This window comes from Cordyceps militaris (genome assembly GCF_000225605.1).
Source record: "Cordyceps militaris CM01 unplaced genomic scaffold CCM_S00001, whole genome shotgun sequence".
NCBI lineage: Eukaryota > Fungi > Ascomycota > Sordariomycetes > Hypocreales > Cordycipitaceae > Cordyceps > Cordyceps militaris.
The window spans coordinates 434,413-448,685 of record NW_006271969.1 but is presented as its reverse complement, the minus strand read 5'-3'; the positions used below and the strand labels follow the sequence as shown (position 1 = coordinate 448,685).

Here is a 14,273-nt window from a genome sequence, read left to right as displayed (position 1 = left end):
CATTTGCAAGTCCGAACTTATTACTAAACTACCAAGGTATTTATAACCTACCACTGGAGTCGAGATTGCATCTCACCAGTGTGCACCAACTCCACTGAGGCGTCAGCCTGGCGCTGCACTACCTACCTAATAATAGTACACTACAACTTGTTGCGCTGCCCCCAGCGTTCTTCTCAACGAAGCAATCTCGCCATCAGCCTGCCCTTTGCTGTCAGAGTCGAGCTATTCCCTGGCCATTGCCCACTTACCGTCCACTGCATCTGTCGCCCACAGTCCGGGACTCGCTCAATCCCAAGCAACCTGCCGCCTCCGTTTGCCCCAGCAGCTCATCTCCATCCATCCTGCTCCCTAGGCAGTCATCGCCAGCCATGTCCGCCCTCCGCAGCCTGCTCTCGGGCAAGGTGCGCTCGCAGTCGGGCTGCTACACCTGCCGGCTGCGCCGCAAGAAGTGCGACGAGAAACGCCCCGTGTGTGACGGGTGCACGGCGCTCGAAATCGACTGTGTCTACGGCGAGCACAAGCCCGACTGGATGGACGGCGGGCCCAAGCAGCGCGCCATGGCCGAGATGATCAAGTTGCAGGTCAAGAAACAGGCCAGCCAGCGGCGTGACCGCAAATACCTCGAGATGCTCGAGGACGGCACCCGCTTGGTCAGCCTCAACGACAGGCCGGCGGCCGCCAATGGCCACGCGAGCGACAACACGGCCGTCTTCTCGTCCGAGAGCGACCGCGCCTTTGACACGTCGCCGAGCACCCTCAGCGGCACGACCGGCCCGTCACCCGACATGCCCTGGCACCAGCACCAGCTCGTGGGCCCCGGCGGCGGCGGCGCGCAAAAGAGTGACTACGACTCGGCCCAGGACACGCATCTGATTATGAACTACGTCGACTTTGTGTTCCCCTACTTGTTCCCCTACTACCAGCCGCCCATCCTCGTCGGCGGCCGCGGCTGGGTGCTCGATGCTTTCCTGCACGGCAACCGTAGTATCTACTACACGGCCATTGCGCTATCATCGTGGTTCTTTGGCGTGCTCCTCGCCGGCGGCCTGGAGCAGCACGCGGCCTGCACCGACAGGATGGCGCGGCAGCTGCACCACCAGATGGGCATCAGCCTCAAGGAGCTGCAAAAGAACATTTATGCCATTAGCGCGAAAAAGGACAAGTTTGACATTCGCGAGGGCCTCGGCGTGATGCAGAGCGTGATCCAGATGCTCATCTTTGAGGTGACGGCGGCCAACAAGGACAACTGGAAGCTGCACCTCGACGCCGCCATTGCGCTCTTCGTCAAGATCCTGCCGGAGCCGGCGCAGTGGACGGAACGGGTGCACGAGCTATGGACGCCCAAGTGGCCGCCGCCCGAGATGGGGATCCGGCGGCCGTGGAGCACCGACCAGGCGGCGCTGCGCTTCTTCGGCGCAAACCTGCTCTACATTGACATCATGTCGAGCATCACACTGGCGCGGCGGCCGCGGCTGGCAGCCTACCACGAGCCCGTCATCCCGCGCTGCCCCGCGAACGCGCTCTCGACGGAGCCGCAGTCGGCGGGTCCGCTGCGGATGGAGGAGTTCTTCGGGCTGCAGAACTGGGTGGTGCAGACGCTGGGCGACATTGCGGCGCTGGACGCGCACAAGAAGGAGCAGCAGCGGGCGGGCACGCTGTGCGCGGCGGATCTCGCGGAGCGCGGCGAGGCGCTGTTTCAGGCGGTCAAGGCCGGCATCCGGCACCTGGACAACCAGGACTACTCGCAGACGCCGGTGGAGCGGGCCGTGTCGGTGATCCGCGACCCGCTGGCGAGCCTGAACCCCGGGTCGGCGGACTACTCGCAGACGCCGGTGGAGCGGGCCGTGTCGGTGATCCGCGACCCGCTGGCGAGCCTGAACCCCGGGTCGGCGGCGGCGCGGCTCAACCACATCATCCAGAACCTCCTCTGGCTGCACGCCGCCTTCCTGTACCTGAGCACGGTCGTGTCGGGATGGCGGCCGGACGACGCCGAGGTGCGGCGGTCGGTCGACAAGGTGACGGAGCTGCTGGCGGACATGCCCGACGGCAAGACGATGCAGTCCATGGCGTTTCCGTTTTGCGTGGCCGGCTGCCTGGCGCCGCCCGCGTACCGGGACAGGTACAGGGGCCTCGTCAGCCGGCTGGGGCCTCTGCAGGTCTTTGGCACGATGCAGGAGGCCAAGAACATCATGGAGTTTGCGTGGGCCAACGGCGCCGCGGCGGACGAGAGCTGGGATGTTGCCAAGTGCTTGAACAGTCTTGGCCACGGTGCGCTGTTGATTTGAGAAACGGAGGGGAGTTGTGCAGTGAGAAGTTGACTAGGTTATTCACGAGCAACGGTCCTTTGTTCAAGAGTGGAGTTGAGGCGTGAGTATTGTTTGTGTTTTCTTGGAGGCTGAAAGCAGCCGAGAACCCTTGTGGGTAGCACATCGTCAGGGGTGGATAGCCAAGCTCTGCTATTACACGTGTAAATTCTGTCAAGTTTCTGTCCAATTTTCTTCTACAAATTACCATCAGCATTATGGCGAGAGACACGCGATAAAAGGGCGTTATCTCATGACATGAACGCGACGCCCGTAGAGGTGAAAGCCCCAAAGTTAATCGGGGTTCCGAGATCCGCTGCAGTTTTGACGGCGGGCGCTATGGATGCTGCATCGTGGCCTCACGAGGTGAGCTAGTTTCTTTTTTTAAGGTTTTACTGGCGCGGCAATATGAGACTCATCAGATCGCTGATGTCTTGTTCCCTGCTTGGTTCATGCGACGATCCGTGTTACAGACGGTGAACAGAGTTTGTCGAGTAAATGTTTAGCTGGTCTGAGGCGTGGGCTGTTTCGTCCCTTATTAGTTAATTATTGATTATCAGAGGCAGATTATCTGCTCGTGTCTGTGCATGAGGCTGCAAGCGCATCTGCCCGGCTGCTAGTTCGCCAGCCACCATCCGCACCCGACCGCCAGACCTTGGTCCCCAATTTAGCGCAAAAAGGGAAGGGAAAAAACCTGCTCAATCCTGCGCTCATGATGCGTGTCAGACCCCGTCCATACCTTCTTTGCCCAGGCTCGTCAGAAGGTATGGACGGGTCTCCATATGCCATATTGCCCAGGGCCATGCTGTATGATGCAGGGCGCACACGCCAACGGCTGGACCACTCGCCGTTGAGGGGTGGCCACGATTTAATTAAGATAATAATAAATAACGAAAAAAGAAAAAATCACACAACACGCGAGCAACTTGCGCTGGAATTGAGGGGTTGTGAGCAGGTTTCTGAGGCAAGGCTAAGATATCTGTGCTATTGTCCGGACCGGTTGCCAGCTTCCGAGATGCTACAAGGTCATACATAAAGCTTGTCTCCTTCCCACCTTGGCTGCTTCCACACACCTTTTTTTTTTCCAGTTGGGTTATCCTTTGTACGAATTGAAAAATTCGTAGCCCGAGCTTCATTTTTTCTTCGCTCTTCTTACTGTTTGTTGCTCTTGTTGCGCCCATCCTTCTCTCACTGACTCGCTCTTTCTGAGTGAAGCCATCACCAAGCTACCAACACAACTACCGATATTCCGCTTTCCTCTACCTCACCTACGTCAAGATGGACCACGGCGACATGGACCACGGAGGCATGGATATGGGTGGCGGCGCCGGCGGGCGACAGTGCAAAATTGACGTAAGCCCGTTGATTGCGTGCCGGACACACAAAGTCTACCAGCCACACGTCTACAGCCAGCGACTAATCACTGTCCCTTCCCCCCTCTAGATGCTCTTCAACATCAACACCATTGGCAGCTGCTTCTTCACCAGCAAGTTCTACATTGAGACCAGCGGCCAGTTCGCCGGTGCCTGCATCCTCGCGCTCCTCCTCGTCGTCGCCCTCGAGGGCCTCCGCCGCGCCACCCGCGAGTTTGACCGCTTCATCGCCCGCCAGCACGTCGCGCGCCACCGCCCTGAGAGCGCCGCCGCCGGCCCGCGCAAGGACAGCTCCGAGGGCATCGTCGCCGCCGCGTGTGCCCCGATCCCTCCCCTGCGCCCGACCCTCGTCCAGCAGGCCATCCGCGCCTCGCTGCATATGCTCCAGTTCGGAACCGCCTACATTGTCATGCTGTAAGTCGAAAGAGGAACAACCCTCGCCGCCTTGGCCACTGGCTCAGGTGCGAAATGCGGGAGTGCAATATCGGATTTGCTAACCAAAGGCGCGCACGGGCAGGTTCGCCATGTACTACAATGGCTATATTCTGCTGAGCATTGTGGTCGGCGCCTTCATTGGCTTCATGGCCTTCAACTGGGAGCCTATTGCTGTCTCGTATGTACCTCTTTCCACCAGGACGTGTACGACGCGCGTGTGTTAACCTTGTGATCATAGGGATGAGCCCAACGGCACCAAGGAAGCCACTGTTTGCTGCGGTTAGCCAAAACGAAGAAGCAGAAGCCGACGGGGGAAGACCTTGGATCCGGTGTATTGTTTTAATGGCTTAATGGATCAATACTCATTTAGCGACTCTTGTTTAGCATTACAGTTTAGGTATTATACATTCATCACAATTTATCATTTTCACAAGATCCATTTCATACTAGAGAACGCGTGTCCCCCGTTACAGCTCATCAGCATGAGCAGTAGGGTTCTCGCCAGCCGAAGTCGCCAGACTCGCGGTGTGTCTTTGCGTCGGTTTCCTCTTTTTAGCGTGCAACTCGAGCGCGAGTAACTCTCTTGGCCGACCATCCGAGCCGCAGCTGGCAAAGCGCCACCAGCTGCCATGGTACGTGCCAACGACGTTGGTCAAGATCCAGCGGATGGGGCCGGGCATGGGCGGCCACTGCGCCCACAGGCCATTCTCAAAGGTGCGGTCGAGGTTGAGGAAGAAGAAGGGGACGACATCCAGCATGCCGGCCTTTGTGACGGTGTTCTTGCCCCACGTCTTGAAGACGAGGGCGGCGGCGGCGGCCTCCTCGCTGCCCTCGGCCGGGGTGTTGGGGTGCGCGGCGAGGGCGGCAATGGTGCGGACCTCGCTGTGCAGGTGGTTGTCGAGCGGCGCGCGGAACGAGTCCATGATGCGGAGCAGCTCGTCGGCCGAGAGCTCGGTGGCCGTGGAGAGGCTCGTGAGGTAGGTCTGGAACTGCACGACGCCGTCGATGAAGGATTCGTGCTCCTTGTGCGTCGCGGTCCAGATGGTCGCGTCGTCGAGCAGGTCCGACACTTTCCCAAAGAGATTGTCCTCCTCGTCGTGGTGGTGCGAGGTGACAAACGAGGCCCAGGTCAGCGAGTACCGCACAAAGTCGTGGGAGAGCTGCTCGTCGATGTAGGGGGCCTGCTGGTAGATGGAGTTGAAGCCGCGGATCAGGGCATTGTGGACGAGGGCCATGTGCGTGGCGCCCGCGGTGAAGAGATCAGTCTAGAAGCGGCCTGTCAATGCGTGGACGGGCGGATGGTCGCGCGGGGGGGATGAGGTCTGCGCATACCTTGCCCGTGAGGCGCTGCGGCGTGGCCACGAGCGCAATGGGCGCGTCTGCCCATTGCGACGCTGGTGCTGAGGTTGTGCTCATGTAGGGCGAGTAATTGAAGAAGCTCGTCGCTGCGAAACATGCTGTCCCAAACACAAGAGTGCCAATCACTGACATGATGGGTCGGCTTTAAATACAAGGCCAAAGAGGGCGGCTGGGGGTCCAACTGTTGCAAGCCACAGATGATGACAATGGTCTGTATGCGAAGTCCATCACCCCATTCTCGGGAATCAAATCACACCAGTCAAGTCCCCCATGAGCCGGGGCGGGATGCTGAGATTACAGTGACTCCGATTGGCTGGAGCTAGTAGAAGAAAGGGGAAGCGAATTGCGGGTGGTAAGAAAGACTGGCCAGTAGATAGGGAAGGGGTTAAATAGAAGGAATGAGGAGAAAAAAATAGAATAGATGACAAGGATAAGAAGAATTAACAAAGTTATTAAAGAAGAAGAAGAAAATTATAAGACCAAGGCAGATAATAGCTTGGCACTTGCCATTTAAACAATGGTTTATTTAGTCTCCCAAGTGCCACACGTGCCACACCCTGTATGCGCTGTAGAAAGAAATCAATTTAAATTTTGTGGCAATTTTGTACCACCTACACAATCAATCTCCATCATTCCAACTGCTTAATCTCAAATGGCGAATAGTTAATTTACAGCCACATCCTTCCTTGGGTCATACTTTTCCAGACTTTCGAGCGGGCCGTACTTTTCGCACAGAAAAAGTACATCATTGTATGCACTATTAAATACCATGTTAGAGTCATAGTCGGCTGCTGGCACCATACGCTCAACCCACGTTTCTCTCGAGATGCTTCCACGATGCCCCGCGGAATCTATCAAGTAAGGGTGGATGCTATACAGACGATTGCGATCATCCCACTCCTCCTTGGGATCAGAGACGGTATACGCTCGCTTATAATAGTGCAAGAACTCGGCATCTCGAAAGTACGTCGTCCATCGGCATCGCCACGTGCCAAATTCCATCTCGTTGTGAGCATAGGTGCATCCGGGATCAAAGACGACAATCTTTCCTGTGCTTTCATCGTGGCCAACGTTGTTTTCCCAAAGATCGCCGTGAACGAGCGCTGGAGCGATGCTTCTCCCGTCAGACTGCAGGGCGCCGAGCAGACGCGGGATAACAACCCCAATCAGCTGATTGCAGGCAGCGTCTAATGCCGGCCAGACGCCATTGGTATCATTGTCGTACTTTATAGCATCCCCGAGCAGATTGGTAAAGCAGGCAGCCCAGCTTTCCTCCCAGGTCACGGTACGTTCCAGCTTCCCAATTACAGTCTTGACAGGGTAGCCAAACATGCCGGTCGGAGACTTTCCGTTCTTGTGCATCTCGGCAATTTTCTCAGCAAAGACTTTTCGATCCGGTACCTTGTCGAAACGCATCTGGTGAAAATCACAGATGTAGAAGAAGCAGGTCTCGTCTGTACCAACATCATATTGCCCCCACCCACAGGGCGCCGGCACCAAACCTGGAGAGGCTTGGTTGATGGTGACAGCCGAGTGGTATTCACCCTGGACGAGGGCGCGAGCTCCTTGTCCAGTGATGCACTGTTGTGCGGTTCGTTCGTAAGCTAGCTGTTCAAAATGAGGACATCATAGATGTGAGCAGTTGCTCTCAGCTCCAGCAAACACACCTTCAAAAAGTAATCCTTCCTGGTACCATCCTCCAAGATGGCGGAAAGTCTAGCGGTCCTCGCCCAGGTAGACACTCCACTCTTCATTGCCTGGTGTACTTGGATACCAGCCGGGAGCACTGACGGCGGTATTTCTGTTAACTAGTTTCTGCACGGCTAACCAACACATGCATGTACTTGCCTGAAAAGATTGCCTTGTGAACTTTGAAGTTCCCGGGTATGTTTGCGTACGAGCTGTCGCATTCGCTAGAGTCAACCGACCCAAGAGCCAGCTCCAGAACAGACTGCCCAACAGTCTCTGTACCAGGAGCGCTGGGAGGCATGCTAAGTCAGTAGCTTCGGCGCCTGTATACTAGGCTTCAACGGCTCGTGACAGGCTCCGGGTGCGGGGAAATATGACTTTCGATTTTGCTTCCTTGGCAATGCCAAGTTGCGGATGCCGACGGAGACTTGCCATGTTGTCAGTCAGGACAGTTGTAGTGCAGAGGGGGTGGCTTGATTCCTACCATCACCACTGTGTGACCTGGCCACGCTGCGTGCCGGAGGCGTTCAATCCTGGGGGCCAATGACATAGCTGCAATGCAAGACTATGAACATGGGCAGCGAGGCCCCATTCCAGGCCATGTCATAGTTGGGCGTGCGTGCGTTGGCAATTCCCCTCAGTCGATAGAACTCACCATGCTTACCGCGTATCGTGGCACGCATCGTGGGAATTATACAACAAGATATTCGGGTGCGCAACATACCAAATTTAGCCAACTGAACCAGCTGTTAGCCGTGTAACAGTCTGCTCACGGCTCGCCAATCAACCTACAATGGTGGTGTACATGATCCAGTCAACACTGACCAACGACATTAACAGCATCAACAGTTTACCAAAGGTACACCATTCAGGTACAGGCTTGGCGATGCTTCCACGCGGGCGGAGCGTACTTCTTTTTATCCCCGACGAGGATCCGGCCCAACATCGTCACGCGACTCGCAAATCACTTATGCGACCGATAGTTACGCAAGTCAAGCCTCAACTACAAGCCAGCACTCCAAGTCGTCGTGGATTTCAGAGTCATCAGGACCTCTTGGCTTGAATGTTGTCTATACACCAGAACAAGGGCATCAGGCAGATATCGTATTCGTCCATGGTCTTGGCGGCACTAGCCGGGCAACGTGGACAAAGGACAAGAATCCAAATCTGTTCTGGCCGCTCACGTTTCTAGCCTCGGACCCCGACCTATGCGTCGCGAGGATACTGACATTTGGCTACGATGCAAATTTTCGCAAGCCGAGAAACTCTCAAGCGACCTTGCGCGATTTTGCCAAGGAGTTGCTCTTTGATCTCTCGGAAAGAAGCCAGCTTAGAATCGGGGAGGTGAGTCTTCTTTCCTAGGTTTGCTTCCGTGCACTTGACTTACATTTGAGGCGTCAGGTGCCATTGATCTTTGTTGCCCATAGTATGGGGGGCCTCATTGTGAAGGAGGTAGGCTCTACATATCTTCTAAAAGCCCGTTTCCGTTTCTGTCTCTTGTGATCCCGGCTAATTTTTCAGCATAGGCATACATGTATGGCCAAACGGACCCTGCTTATGAGCACATTGTTCAATCCATTGCAGCTATCATCTTTCTGGCCACACCGCATCGTGGAACCAATTTTGCCCAGATTCTTAATAGAATTTTACAGTCAGCATCGCTTTCGAAAGCATACATCACGGAACTTTCAAACAACGCGCATGGCCTCAAGAACCTGAACGACTCTTTCCGGAATGTTGTTTCCAAACTTGAAATAGCCTCGTTTTACGAAACTCACTCTACCTCTATAGGATTTAAGAAAGCACGTCTTGTGAGTGCGGGAATGAATCACGATGCAAATACGAATGTCGTGGGCGCTGATGAATTGTCTAGCTCGTCTTGGAGAAAGATCCGTCAGTTCTTGGCTTCCCTGGCGAAAAGTCTCGAGCCTTGGCCGCAGATCATCAGGGCATATGCAAATACGAAAGTCCCGAAGACCCGAACTATATCAGTGTGCGAAACACGCTGTGGAACATGATGCGGAAGATACTCAACAATAAGGCACCGGCCCAGAGCTCCCCGAGAGTCCGTCAACCTTCTTCCGACTTGAAGGACATGCTAGGCATTCAGAATCTACCGACGGCCGACTACAATTTCTTCCAGGACCAGTGGTCACAAGGCACTGGCACTTGGGTCCTCAAGGATCCAGCATTCTTGCAATGGCGCACAGACCAAACTTCGGCCGTCGCTATCTTATGGATCAACGGCAGCCCAGCAACAGGCAAATCGGTGCTTTCGTCCTACATCGTCAATGCATTGGCCCAAGAGGGTATCTGCTCTCAGTACTTCTACATCAGATTTGGCGATCGATTTAAAACAAATGCCGCGTCACTTCTGCGGTCTTTGGCCTACCAGGTTGCTCTTATCAAGCCCGAGTTTCATGATTCTCTACTCGAGCTGGCGGAGGAAGGTATTGAGTTCCCTTCTGCCGACTCACGGACAATCTGGGATAGAATATTCACGTCTTGCCTTTTCCGCATGGACTTCAAAGAGCCTTTATTTTGGGTTATCGATGCGCTTGACGAGGCCGATGACCCCAAAATTCTGACGCGCCTCCTTGGAGGAATATCGGCCGCTGTTCCGCTGCGTATCCTGGTGACTGCTCGAAAAACCCCCGCGATGGATGCGAGCTTCAATCGCTTATCGCAAAGCCACAAAACATACAACATTGATATTGATACTCGCAGGCAAGATCTGCTGTATTATGTCAATCAAGAGCTTGAGATCCCCGGTTCCGCTGAGTTTCGAAAAGATGTTGTTCAGCGTCTGGTTCAAGGTTCGCAAAACAATTTCTTAGTAAGTACTCTGGATAATACATTCCAAGTGAGTGATTCTAATCCTGTAGTGGGTACGACTCGCCATGGAGAAAATACATGGCTCGAATTTCGAGACTGATATCGAGGCAGCACTGCAAGAGCTCCCTACCGGTATGGAAGCGCTGTACGACCGAATGGCTGCCAACGTTGTTGCAGTTGGCTCTGACAGTGCCAAGAACTTGGCCATGTCTATACTTTACACCGTTTGCTGCTCTAAAAGAGTTCTCTTCCTGGGGGAACTAATAGCAGCGGTTGGAGAAGCCTTTGCCGGCGTGATTGATCCTCACCGCGCCATCACTGAGCTCTGTGGTGGTTTCCTTGTCGTCGATACTGAAGGCCGTGTGTTCATGGTGCATAAGACAGGTCGCGAATACTTGACAAAATATGACAACGTATACTTGTACATTGATGCACTTGTCGGTCATACGAGACTCTTCACAAGCTGTATGTATCGCATGGCCGGACTGACTCGCACTACGCGACATCGCCGAGTGCAGGAACCGGATTTCACCGAATACGCCATGGAAATGTGGCCTTATCATCTAGCGTCCATGGCAACAGACTGTCATGAAGCCGCATCAATGTTGTCAACATTTTTCAAGGGCAAAACGATCCTGGCATGGGTTTGTTTATTGGCGGCCAAGAACAGGCTGGATGTTTTGGTCCAGGCATCCAAAAGCCTGTCCGAGTACTGCGAAAAACTCAGAATCTTGATATCTCCCACTGGCGAAAGCCAACACTCGTTGATTTTGGACTTGCTCGACAGCTGGGCTACCGATTTGATCAAGGTTGCAGCCAAATTCGGCAATGCATTGCATCACAGCCCCGAGTCTATCTACCACATGATCCCGCCCATGTGCCCGCAAACTTCTGCTATCTACCAGCAGTTCGGCAAGACAAACCGCGGATCCCTATCTGTATTCGGCTTATCGTCCAAATCATGGGACGATAGTCTGGCCAAGATATCATTCGGGGGCGACACATTCGCTTCCAGTGTTGCCGCCAATGGCTCTGTTTTGGCCGCGTTGGCGCCTAGTGGGAAAGCTTTTCTTTACAACAGCCAGACACTCGAAGAATTACCAACAAGTCCGTTCGATCATGGCGAACAGCTTTACATATTTGAAATGAACAGCACAGCAACTTTGATTGCCACATATGGATTCCGAAAAACAAAGGTCTGGCAAATACCATCAGGTACTTGTATTTCTACCATTGCCAGTCCAAGAGGCGAACCTATTCCCCTCAGTATGCGCTTTGACTCCGACGGGACAACCCTATTTTTGGGTTCAGAAGACAGCAAACTGCGATCTGCCACGATCACTGAGCCGGAACCGGCCTGGAAGATTGTCGCCGATTTCGAAGAGGTCGAGCTCGAAGGGCACATATTGAACAACTCAAACCATATCGCGTTGAACAGAGATTGCACATTGATTTCCGTTGCGTATCGCGGCCACCCACTCTCGGCCTGGGAAGTTGATGGTCCGGTGCATCTAGGCCATTGTTGGCGCGAGTACGATAGTGGCAGTCGTGGTGAAGTAGTTGCGGCATCATGGCTACCTCATACCAGAGAACTTCTCGGCCTCTACACCGACGGCGCGGTATTCAAATGGGATCCTTACGAGCTCGAGATTGGCGAGCTTCAGATTGATGCGTCACGACTTGCTGTTAGCATCGACGGAAATTTGTTCTGCACAGGTAATGGTGGAGGCAACGTGAAAATATACACAACAGGCCAGTTCACATTGCTCTATCAGCTTGCTTCTCCGGATACAGTCTTTCATCTGGCGTTTAGCCCTGATTGCACTAGAATATACGACACCAGAGGGTATTTCGGAAATGTTTGCGAACCTGCCGCTCTTTTAAAACATTCCAAAGCCTCGGTCGCAAGCCTAGACGGGGAGAGCGACATGGTAAGCGTTGCTCCAACCCTGATTAGAAACACATATAAAAAGATAGAGAGTGTCAAAGCTCTCGCATACTCGCCTGTCAGTAAGATATACGCCAGGGTTGCATCTGACGATACCCTCACGCTGCATACCATCCAGCGCGGAAAGCTGCAAGCTGTTGCAACTATCAATGTTGAATGGGATATACGGGAACTCTGCTGGGACTCCGACGGGAGAACCCTTTATACGTTTGATGAAAACATGACCGTGGTGGTTCATTCCCTGCATCGCTCAGAATCACCGGACAAGACACCGCATACCGTCGTTCGCAGCGACACAGCGTTCGAACTGAGCGAGGTGACTGAAGGAAGACTGGTATGCATTGCAGTCGATAATTTCAAAGGATTGATGCTGCTTCAATCTATTCGCAAACTTCTCCTCATTTCAATCAGCGATAACAGAATCACGCACCGGTTGAATTTAACAGTTTCCTCCCAAAGATGGATAATCCACCCTCGCCACGCGAACCTATTACTGGGGCTCTCCAGCGGATCCATACAGGTTACCGACTGGGAGCTCCGGCCGATATTGACTGTCAGGTTCAAGTTTGCATGCTCACGGTCGGAGCTGGATGATGCTGGTCGTGGATGTGGCCGAGAAGCCCGTACACTAGAACGGGTCCTAGTTTCGCCAGACAACGAAACAATTCTTCTGCAAATGCGCTTGAAAGACAGAAAACTGACCCTTTCGCACTTTGGTGTATCTTCTCTTGACCGGATAGTTGAGCATTTCCAAGACGTCACATATCAAGTGGAAGCAGGCGGTTCGGGCGCGACTACTGATGGGATCGCTTCCGATGCCAGACACACCCCAATGGTCGAACTCAGCGACGTTTCCGAAACAATTGCTGCGGGTATCAGTACTTGTATAAGCATATTACCACGCAAAAAGGCTATTGTTATCTCGAGGCGGTTTTCCATTTGCACCATCAATTTACTGACGGGTGGTCAAGAGGAGCACTTCTTCCTACCGAGTGATTGGATCAATCCCGATAACATGGAGCTGGCGACTTTCTCGAGAGAAGAAAAAGTGCTTTTGTATCCGACGAATGGAGAGATTGCTGTCGTCTCCTGCCCGACTGCTTAAGACCGTCACTGCTTGCATTCGTCACACAGCCCAATGGCACTTGATATCTTCCCTGTCTCTTGCGCTTCCTGGTCACTACCATCTATCCTTTTAATTGCCTTTATTATTCGTTTTAGCAGTTTCGAATGATTTTCTAGCCAAACGCTGCTGTCGCCATTTTGCACCAAAGTAAAAGTCGACTGCGAAGAGCGCTGCTACCAAAATGCAAAGGCCACCCATAAAAGTGAACGTCCATCCAACTTTGAAGGTCTGAATGGTCTGTTCCATAAACGCCACCATAATTGCAGCTAGTGCGCAGCGTATGATGTTGCTGGCCGCTTGAGCAGCAGCGGGATGACGATGGTTCTTGTCAACCAATAAAGTGTTGTATATCTTCGAATATGTCAGCTCCTTAAAATCAACGAAGCTTTTCTATCGTTCGTTCACAACATACGCTGAATTCCAACTGCATACATAAGCCTAGAACAAACTGAATAACGAGAGGTATCGCAATATGCTGCCGAGATGAGTTTATGATGCCCAAAGCCGTCCATGGAGTTGTACAGCGTACCTGATCGTAGTGCAAGACCCATCCAAAAGCAACAACTCCCAAAATGTTGACAATCAATGGCATCCACATGAGTCTTAAACGTGCCTTCTCAACGTCAAAGTCATCCAAGTCATCTCCCTTGGCCCGGTCCGTTGGCAACCCCATTCTAGACCTTGAACGACGGTATGCTCTATTCAGAAGTGGCCCCGAGAAAAGGGTTGAGCAAACACCCCCTAGTCCAAAAGGAAGATATATGAATCCTGCTTGCCATTCGGTCAGCCCATACATGGCCACGAAAATGACGGAAAGTGAGGCGTTGATGCAAGTGTAAACTACATATAGTAACCCGCACGCGGTAATGACAGTGAAGTTGTCTTTTCTTAAGAGAATTCTGAAGGATTTCAAGGGGTTGGGGATTTTCAGTCGCAGATTGCCCGTCATTTCAGTGTCCTGTGGGCTCGTGTTGGAGAATATCGGAATGGGGAGCTTCGAGATGGTGGGTGGCGCGATCGATCCATTTCCGACAACGGTTCGACTCGTTTCCGGTAGTAGAAAGACAATCAAAACGAGACAGAAGCCCGAAGTAACGGCCAAGAACCAAAAGATCCAACGCCATCCGGCAGCATAGGAGAGAGCGCCACCAAGCCACCAAGAATTGGGCCTAAACTCGGCGCAATAGTGATGCTGCGTACGGGTA

The 14,273-nt window shown here is 53.4% G+C and overlaps 4 protein-coding genes across 4 annotated transcripts; 3 read left to right on the top strand and 1 right to left on the bottom strand.

Annotated features, from left to right (window-relative positions):
* Nucleotides 1-368: 368 nt before the first annotated feature.
* Nucleotides 369-2,285, top strand: CCM_00123 (C6 transcription factor, putative; the record flags this gene model as incomplete). The annotated part of the gene is made up of 1 exon (XM_006665283.1): nt 369-2,285. The coding sequence occupies one exon, from the start codon at nt 369-371 to the stop codon at nt 2,283-2,285; it is 1,917 nt and encodes a 638-aa protein (XP_006665346.1).
* Nucleotides 2,286-3,581: 1,296 nt separating this feature from the next.
* Nucleotides 3,582-4,335, top strand: CCM_00122 (Ctr copper transporter family protein; the record flags this gene model as incomplete). Its single annotated transcript, XM_006665282.1, has 3 exons — nt 3,582-3,656; nt 3,747-4,090; nt 4,194-4,335. 3 exons carry the CDS (start codon nt 3,582-3,584, stop codon nt 4,333-4,335), a joined length of 561 nt encoding a protein of 186 aa, XP_006665345.1.
* Nucleotides 4,336-4,578: 243 nt separating this feature from the next.
* Nucleotides 4,579-7,224, bottom strand: CCM_00121 (Protein kinase-like domain; the record flags this gene model as incomplete). The annotated part of the gene is made up of 5 exons (XM_006665281.1): nt 4,579-5,376; nt 5,444-5,556; nt 5,597-5,681; nt 6,143-7,078; nt 7,138-7,224. The coding sequence occupies 5 exons, from the start codon at nt 7,222-7,224 to the stop codon at nt 4,579-4,581; spliced, it is 2,019 nt and encodes a 672-aa protein (XP_006665344.1).
* A 728-nt stretch (nt 7,225-7,952) lies between these two features.
* Nucleotides 7,953-13,047, top strand: CCM_00120 (NACHT and WD domain protein; the record flags this gene model as incomplete). The annotated part of the gene is made up of 5 exons (XM_006665280.1): nt 7,953-7,958; nt 8,000-8,503; nt 8,686-8,970; nt 9,033-9,995; nt 10,045-13,047. 5 exons carry the CDS (start codon nt 7,953-7,955, stop codon nt 13,045-13,047), a joined length of 4,761 nt encoding a protein of 1,586 aa, XP_006665343.1.
* Nucleotides 13,048-14,273: the final 1,226 nt, after the last annotated feature.